This window comes from Carassius carassius, chromosome 29, assembly GCF_963082965.1.
Source record: "Carassius carassius chromosome 29, fCarCar2.1, whole genome shotgun sequence".
NCBI lineage: Eukaryota > Metazoa > Chordata > Actinopteri > Cypriniformes > Cyprinidae > Carassius > Carassius carassius.
The window spans coordinates 4,259,402-4,268,379 of NC_081783.1; the positions used below are offsets into that span (position 1 = coordinate 4,259,402).

Below are 8,978 nucleotides of genomic sequence, written 5' to 3' on the forward strand. Positions count from 1 at the left end.
AGTAATTAAATCTGCCAAATATGTTTATTTTGTTTTTTTCTAATTCTAAACGGTAGGATATAGTTTGTTATTAGGTGGTTTTTCACTTTTATAAAAATAATTTTACATTTTATTTCCTTACTTTTTCGGATTGGAATACAATGCAGTGAATAAGCTTTATAAACAAAACTTAGAATGACAATATTCTATTAATTCATTCATTCATCCATTTATTAATTATATTTATTCCAAAATGAGACTTCTACCTGAATATCGAAAACTATCACGATGTTCCCTAAAAATAAAAACACGTTTATAATTATTAAACAAGTTAAAAATGAGTCCATATATTTCACAACAGGTGTTAACAAAAAGGAACAAGAAAATTACAATTTATAATACATTCTAAAGAAGTGCACGACATGTCTATTTTTTAAGCTTCTTACGTAATTCAAAGGAGATTCATATAATTTAATTTGTTTTATAAATATCCTTAAAATATTGCTTATATTTAGTTAATTTTCTCACAAGATTCTGATACTTTAAAAACAAAATAAACAAATGTATAAAGAAAAAAGAAAGAAAAAAACACGTCCAGCTCTCACTTTTACGGCTTTATTACGAGTTATTTCTGCGACAGGCCTGGCCTATACGTCAGTACCGCGCGACCCGTTCCTCCTTTCTCTCGTCCTGAAGATGGCGGCAGGGGTGAGTAAGATGGGAGAAAACCCTCAGATGCCTTATATCAGCACATCTCCATCCACAATCACCTCATTATCACGGCAATCCGTGTATTTTTGTACGCGCTTGTTGAGCCGTATTGTTTTAAAGCCTCTTTTGAAGCTCTTATGATGATTATTTTTGCTGTAGCTATTCCCCACACCCCTTTATAAGGTGGTAAGAGTGATGACGGACATAGTGCCACGTTTCTCTTTCTTCCCCGTCCACGCCTTTAACTCTCCGCTTTAAACATTGTTTAGATTCCAGAGTGTCATGTAATGTGCAGTTTCACATTAAATACACGAAAGCGAAGCGCGTGTATCAACAGCGCGAGCTGGTAGAAAAGCGTAGCGAGCTGAGAAGCATTCATTGTGCGGCCGTCAAGACAAAACGAGACATTTTTAAACTATTGACATCCAGTTCTGAAATCTAATGTTGATGTCAAATAGTTTTAGAGTTTTAAAAGTCTTAATCTGAGGTTTCAAAACTTAACAGTATCATATGGTTTACGAATAAATGTACTGAAACATTCAATGTTAGCTGTATATGTGTAAACAAGCCGTTAGGTAATTTATTTCAGGTAAAGTGCTGTGTAATTCTCTGAGAGTGGTCATAATGAAGGCACAGAGCCTGTTATGGATGACGAGCAGCATCAGTTTCAGCAGTGTGATATCAAAGCTTGTGTTTCTGCAGACTCTCTACACATACCCAGAGAACTGGAGGGCCTTCAAGGCTCAGATCGCTGCCCAGTACAGTGGGGCTCGTCTGAAAATTGCCAGTGCCTCCCCTGCCTTCACCTTTGGGCAGACGAACCGATCCCCTGCTTTCCTCAGCAACTTTCCCTTGGGCAAGGTTAGTATTCTGCCTTTTTTTTGCACATGTGTTCTTGATGTAGAATGAATGAATTAATGTTGTTCCTGTCTATTTAGGTTCCTGCTTACCAGGGTGATGATGGCTTCTGTCTGTTTGAGAGCAATGCCATTGCTCACTTCTGTAAGTATGCTTTATAGGGCCTTTTTTGTGCTTGACCACTTCATGCATTTCATTTGATTGGGTAGTGATTTGTTAAAAGGGCTCCATTTGCACTTACACAGAAATTTTTATCCTCAAATGAATATAAAACCATACATTGCATACATCCTCTGATTTCAAAATCTGTAATAGGAGAGTGTGTGCGTTCAGCTGTTTTGATGAAGATGACTGTGTGTTGAGCTTTGGTATGCGATGCTGAATATTACGTTCTCCTAAACTGATCATAAATTCTATTGTTTTTAAATGAGGGTGTATTATAATAATTTATGATCCATAAATATGTTTTATAGGCGTTAATGCACTTGTACATATTGCATTTGAATTTAATATGACCTGCAGTTTTCCTTTTTGTGTGTACATTGATTTAAAAAAAAATATATTTTATCAACCGTTAAATGCCTTTTTAAATGAGGTCTCAGGTCCTTCTCCCGATTAGAGGAAATCCCTGAAGTGGCCAAGTGCAAAGAGACGTGTATATGAACTATTGTGATGCTTTAAAAAACGTTTAGTGTTTTATTGCACACAGTTAATGCTGCTGTTTCCTCCTGACAGTGAGCAATGATGCCCTTCGTGGCAGCACGCCCCAGGCCAGTGCCCAGGTGCTGCAGTGGGTCAGTTTTGCTGACTCTGAGATCATCCCTCCAGCTAGTGCCTGGGTGTTCCCCACCCTGGGTATCATGCAGTTCAACAAACAGGTTAGCTTTGAATATATTTGTGTAACAGTTTCATCTCTCAGGAATTGAATGGTTTTTTTGTAAGTCTGCATGTCTTGTTTGTAGGCCACAGAACAGGCTAAGGAAGAGGTGAAACGTGTCCTCGCTGTCCTCAATCAGCATTTAAACACCCGCACTTTCCTGGTTGGGGAGAGAGTCAGTCTGGCCGACATCACTGTTGTCTGCTCTCTGCTCTGGCTTTACAAACAGGTGAGTCTGCAGGGGGCCAGTATTAATGTATTAATTAGGGCTGTGGATTCACAAAATAGACCCATGTATATCTGATCTTGTCTTAGTTCACCTGAAGCCAGTTTTATAAAAGCTTTAGGCTAGTTTTAAAAGCTAATTAGATTTTTTTTTTTTTTTTAGACGGTCCATTTCTTTAAATTTATTTGTATTACATCGTATGTTAGTCTGATTACCCCATTGCTAATTGCATGTAAATAAAACAGTCTTAACACAGAGGTTTATTTGCAGCTGGCCTCTGATATTAGTGATTTTTCATTTTCAGAATATATTTATTGAAAATTTAAAGGGACAGTTCACCCAAAAATTAAAATGGTCATTACTCGCCTTCATTTCATTCCAAATCTGTAAGACCGTCATTCGTCTTCGGAACACAAATTAAGATATTTTTGATCCGAGCCTCCCATAGATAGCAAGGATCCAAAAATTATCAAGATCCAGAAACTTAGTAAGGTCATTGGAAAAATAATTCTTGTTGATATCAGAATACAATTTGTGCGCAAAGAACATTTTTTATTTTTTATTATTAAACTGTTTGTCTCCTCCGCGTTAACCTTGTGCCATTTTGGAGAGTATCACATACGTAAACAACGTAAGCTGTCCGTGTCAGCAGCACCACACACGGATATGTTTACGCTTTGATCTGAACGTAAACAACGTATCTGTGTACATTCGTTGTTTACATGGGTGATGGGAATTATTATGCGAATTCGGAGACTAATTATTGAATAGTCATTTTCTTTGTGCTCAAAAGGTATTCTCGTGGCTTCATAAAATTACAGTTGATTCATATTTAAATCAACTTTTGCGGCTTAATATTTACAGAAACTATTGATCCATATCATGATTTGATTTTAGTGTAACGATCTGTTTTTGATTAATTCAAAATTTGACAAATTCCATGACATTCCGTATTAAACTGTAAATTCAGTTTTTATGACTGGATTCATCCGTGTTTTCCGCATCGCGGAAATCATAGGGCCCTACACATGGATTATTTTAATGATGTCCTCATGTTTCTGAGCCTTGATTGTGTTGGGATCCTTGCTGTCCATGTGAGGCTCAGAGAACTCAGAATTCATCAAAAATATATTAATTTGTGTTCTGAAGATGAATGAAGATCTTACAGGTTTGGAACAACATGGGGTGAGTAATGACACAATTTTCATTATTGGGTGAACTAACCCTTTAAAACTGATTTCTTCCCATTTAAGCTTACTGAAGAGGCATGAAGATTTAATTTTAAATGGTGTTGTCCTGTTATTATGAAGTTAACTTTTTTTTTTTTAAGGCAATAGTGTCTTAATAGTTTTTTTGTGAATGTCATCTGTTCGTCACTCATTGGCTTGTTGAACCGTTTTAATTTTCATCGTTTCATTGTTCAGTGTTTATTTGGTCCTCAGTAATCTGTACAGGTTTGCTGTTTGCTGATGTCATATTTTGTCTTTCATCTTCTAGGTTCTTGAGCCTGCTTTCCGTCAGCCCTACCCCAATGTCACTCGCTGGTTTTTGACCTGTGTCAACCAGCCTCAGTTCAAGGCTGTTTTGGGCGAGGTCAAGCTCTGTGAGAAAATGGCTCAGTTTGACGGTATGTTTCTCAAACCTCCTTGTGGTGTAGTCTTTGCATTTCAGCTTGAATTACAGGGCAGAAAATAGGTCTGGTTTCAGGGTTTCATCAGCACCAATGATGTTTAATAAATCCATAATACATAGGTCTTCCTAAAATTGACACATACTGTGAATCACTGCAGAACATTATTTAGGCTAAGTAAAATATTAATAAACCCTGTAAAATAATATAATTGTGTGTATTCTAAAAGCAACTTAGAAATGCATTTAGAATATAATCTTGATGAATATATAATGTATAAAATATATAACTTTCCCTATTACCCAGAAGAAAAAAAAAACTATCATTTAAAATGTAGGCTTTTATTTTTTTCTATAGGCTTTACATGAGTTATCTTATCAGTATTTGTAGTGCAACAGTCATGTCATATCCCTCTTTCCTTTTTTCTCACATTTTAACAAAGATAACGTGATATTGAAGCCAGTAGAGCCTTAGGCAAAATTAACCTGAAGCTCTACATACCTCAGCTTCCTCCAAAATAACTGAATGCACAAAACTGACACGGCTTTATTTTGGAAGTTGAAGTGTGCATAGAAATGTGGTTGAGTGTTTTTTTTCTGCTTCAGAGAAGATAAAAACTTGCATAATGAAACTCAAATAATATGCCTTATGTCTTCTAGAAGCATGAATAATAGTGCAGCAGTTCTTGGCATTTTAATATCTTTCTCTTCATGGAGTGTAAATGTGCTTTTATTTAACATCGTCGTTTCCTTAGCTAAGAAGTTTGCTGAGATGCAGCTGAAGAAGGAGGCTCCTGCCAAGAAGGAGAAGGCTGGTAAGGAAGGAGGCAAGCAGCAGCAACCGCAGCAGGAGAAAAAAGAGAAGAAAAAGGAGGACAAGAAAGCCGCCCCTGCTGAAGAGGAGATGGACGAATGCGAGGCCGCATTGGCTTCTGAGCCGAAAGCAAAGGACCCATATGCTCACCTTCCAAAAAGGTACTTTTGACACCTTCACTTTAGAAATAGCTGCTCTCTGAGAGTTTGTTCGCGCTCTAATCAGTCTGCCTTTGTCCTCTTGTCACTAGTTCTTTTGTCATGGATGAGTTCAAGAGAAAATACTCCAATGAGGACACCCTGACCGTGGCGTTGCCTTACTTCTGGGATCACTTTGATCGCGAGGGCTTCTCGATCTGGTATGCCGAGTACCGCTTCCCTGAAGAGCTGACCATGTCCTTCATGAGCTGTAATCTTATCACCGGTACGGTCGGGTCACATTGACTTGATTTCATTTTGTTTGATGTATTTCTCTCTAAACAAAGTGACGGAAGCATTCTTACTTGTTCTTCCAAGTTTGTTCTTTTCAGTTCAGCATGTACTAGTTGCGCAAGAGTGTAGCATTGCATAGTTTTTCCCCACAGTATGTGCAAGTACACTCTTGCTCTTTTTCTCAGGAATGTTCCAGCGACTCGACAAACTGCGTAAAAATGCCTTCGCCAGTGTCATCCTCTTCGGTGCGAACAATGACAGCTGCATCTCTGGTATCTGGGTCTTCAGAGGCCAGGAGCTTGCATTTACTGTGAGTGATTTACATGCATCCATAACCATGTATTTTGTGGATTTATGTTTATAGATAGACTCGGGGGCAATCATCTTATATAAAATGGAAATGTAAGATAAGGTATTGCAACAGCTGCAGATGTCAGATTGTGTAGTATTTCCCAATCAGTGGGACTTGTGTTCCTTTTCTTCAACAACAACGCAAAAATGTTACTGGTTTGCTTTTAAAACCAAAGCTTCCTTTCCCTTAGAGACACCTGAGCTTTTGACAGTCCTGCAGGTGATTTTGTGAAGTTTTACTATCCACATTATTAACACTTCATTTTTTCTGAATGAACTGAATGTTAACATCAAAGAAATTCAATATTCATAATTGAAACCTGTTTATAATAGTTTTGATCAAAATCAGTTTTTTTTTTTTTTTTTTTATAAATTGAATGCATCACATTGATCAGATCAGGTTTTAAAACTGCCAGCCAGATTAGAAGCTTTTATTCCAAGGCGCATGTTGAAAATTGAACTCCAGTGCCTTGCATCATATTTGGGCAAAGCACAGAGTAAGTGGAACATTAGCTGCTTTGAGTTTTGGCCAAATGGGACCAAATAATCTTTCCATCTCAACACAGCTGTAGTGATCGCAAACAACCTGAATATCTTAAGTCTTTCACATAATCTAGTGTTGGTAAATAAAAACCAGCACACCACCGAAGCATATGTTCTCCGAGGAGGAAAACATTCCCTGAATCGTTTGTTGATGATGATGATTCCAATCAAAGAAGCCAATCTGAACGCATTCCTCTGACCATGAACATTAATGCTACATTTTGCTATATAGTCAAAAATATTATTTTTAAATAAAGGACATGTATTACTCTTGTGTGGTTAACATTGGGATTGTTTGGTTGCCAGACAGCACCCTTAATGTCCAGTATGAAATATGGCGCTGAAGCAAAACTAGATTCATTGATTTGTCTGTTCATTTGCAAAATTTGCTTCTTTCAGTCTTGTGCATTTACATCAAGTAGATGGTGAACTGTGTATATTTTGATATGGTTAGTTTGCTTGTTTTTATTAAAAGTTGACCGAGCAAATCAGTTGTCTTCAGCATGCAACTACAAACAAAATGTAACATTTTCAAGTATTACTGGCATTGTTTCAAATAATGTTAAGCAGGTTTTTTTTTTTCTCCGCAAAAATGATTTAATGTGTTCTTTTTTTCCTTGTCTCTTTACAGCTGAGTGAGGATTGGCAGATCGACTATGAGTCCTACACTTGGCGTAAGCTGGATGTGGACAGTGAGGAGTGCAAGACCATGGTGAAGGAGTACTTTGCATGGGAGGGTGAATTCAAGCATGTAGGCAAACCTTTCAACCAGGGCAAGATTTTCAAGTGAGAACATCTTGCACCTAGTATTTATCATCAATCAATGGACATGAAAATTGTTTGCGAATCCCATGTAAAGGCTTTGAGCTGTGTTTGAACGAAAGACTTGAGTTAAGAAAAATAAAACTTTTTTTTTCCACAACCCCACTTGTGTTGGTTTATTTGTGAGGAGTGTTTATATAAGAGACGATTTTTTTGTTGGTTTTACTCGCAAATCTTGTTTTTCTTAAATGCTTAAGCGTGTTTCACTTCACTAGCAGTTATACAATGTTTTATAAATGGTTAATGGTGCAATTCTGCAAGCTTTGAACAAGGTTGAAAGTATAAAACGTGCTTTTAATTTGGTAGCGCTGGTTTTAATGTTCTCGGAAAGTCTTTTTCCACAGTGCGTGATGCTCTCCTGGGATCTGCGATTGAGAAAGCTTATAAATTTTGATGCTCTCCTTGAATCTGGAAGTCATTGAAACTCTGGAAACAAAATGGCGTCTCAGCCATTTAATTAAGAGAATGTTTGCATATTTGGACTTTTGCATTTGGGAACAAAAATGGAAAGATTACTAAAAACCACCAGAGGGCGCCTCAGGTCACGTATAGCATTTATGATTTGATGCCCTAATAGGGACCTAACAAAGCCTGTGGAATGTTAAGCATAATTTAATTACACTTTAGATGGGCTTTTTTTCGTGTTCGTGTATATATTATGTGTGTGTGTATATGTATGTGTATCTCTATCTCTCTCTCTCTCTCTCTCTCTCTCTCTCTCTCTCTCTCTCATATATATATATATATATATATATATATATATATATACACATACTTAGACACACACACACACACACACACAGAGAGAGAGAGAATGTATGAGCGAGATGTATCTCAAATACAATTTTTAGCATTCTGCACCCTGAACTCTATTCAAAATACTTGGCATATTTAATTCCATTTCAAAGTTATGTGAACTTATAAAAATAGATAGTCATAGCTCAATGTATTTAATTATCAGTGCATGAAAGTACATTACATTAAAGTCTTCAGGACATATAAAATCTGGCTCTTTACCATGGGTATTTATTTGCAAGCATCTATTGCCATAGGCTAGACTTTAAGTTGCGAAATTGCTGTAACTAAGGAAAATGATTGGGAGCATAAGCTGTTCAAACATGTCTATCTGTTCTAATGCACCACTAGAATTGCAGTTTTTCTTTTTCTTGTGACAGGATGTGAAATTACTCATTTGCTATTGTCCTTGCACACACTTCTGTTGGCATAGAAGTATGCTGGGTTGTCATGTTCGTTGACACACCTGAAGTAAGACTGTATAAACTTCAGAAGAAAAAAAAAAAAAAAAGAGCCACACCTTACTCATGGGTGTAACTGGTAACTTATCCTTTTATTTTGTTTCCAACGCTTCAGTGATTTCATGTGCTTGAATCTGGTTACTAATCCTCTGTATTTCATATTTGAAAAAGGAAAGGAAAACAAGCTTGATCCGTGTGGGAGAGGTAAATAACATGGCCTGAAATTTGCTGTAAGTACATTAAGCACACACATGGGGGAGCAACGTAATCATATCTAAGAGAGATTGATTGAGCCTAAGTAAATATTTCAGCAAGTAGGTTTACTCTGAAAACAAAAGATGTGATCACTTTAGTGCTAAAGAGTTGGACTGATAAAATTCCTCAGGAGTGGTTCATCTGCTCAATGGTGAGCACTCACTCAGGGTGTGGCCTTGGCTCAAGCACAGCTGAATGCACTGCCCTCACTTAACCTTGTACAACT

At 37.1% G+C, this 8,978-nt stretch overlaps 1 protein-coding gene across 2 annotated transcripts; it reads left to right on the forward strand.

The window, feature by feature from the left end:
- Window positions 1–592: 592 nt before the first annotated feature.
- On the forward strand, window positions 593–7,335 carry LOC132109442 (elongation factor 1-gamma). Of its 2 annotated transcripts, none has more exons than XM_059515506.1 (10): window positions 593–687; window positions 1,393–1,551; window positions 1,629–1,692; window positions 2,284–2,426; window positions 2,511–2,654; window positions 4,149–4,278; window positions 5,036–5,255; window positions 5,345–5,517; window positions 5,711–5,835; window positions 7,051–7,335. In XM_059515506.1, exons 1-10 carry the CDS (start codon window positions 676–678, stop codon window positions 7,207–7,209), a joined length of 1,329 nt encoding a protein of 442 aa, XP_059371489.1. In that variant the 5' UTR covers window positions 593–675; the 3' UTR covers window positions 7,210–7,335. The 2 variants fall into 2 exon arrangements, with proteins under 2 accessions (XP_059371489.1, XP_059371490.1); XM_059515507.1 differs by lacking the exon at window positions 593–687 and adding an exon at window positions 1,298–1,320.
- Window positions 7,336–8,978: the final 1,643 nt, after the last annotated feature.

Coding starts and splice junctions, on each gene's coding strand:
- LOC132109442 (XM_059515506.1), top strand. Junction 2,427..2,510: donor TCATGCAGTTCAACAAACAG/GTTAGCTTTGAA, acceptor TCTTGTTTGTAG/GCCACAGAACAGGCTAAGGA. Junction 5,836..7,050: donor GCCAGGAGCTTGCATTTACT/GTGAGTGATTTA, acceptor GTCTCTTTACAG/CTGAGTGAGGATTGGCAGAT.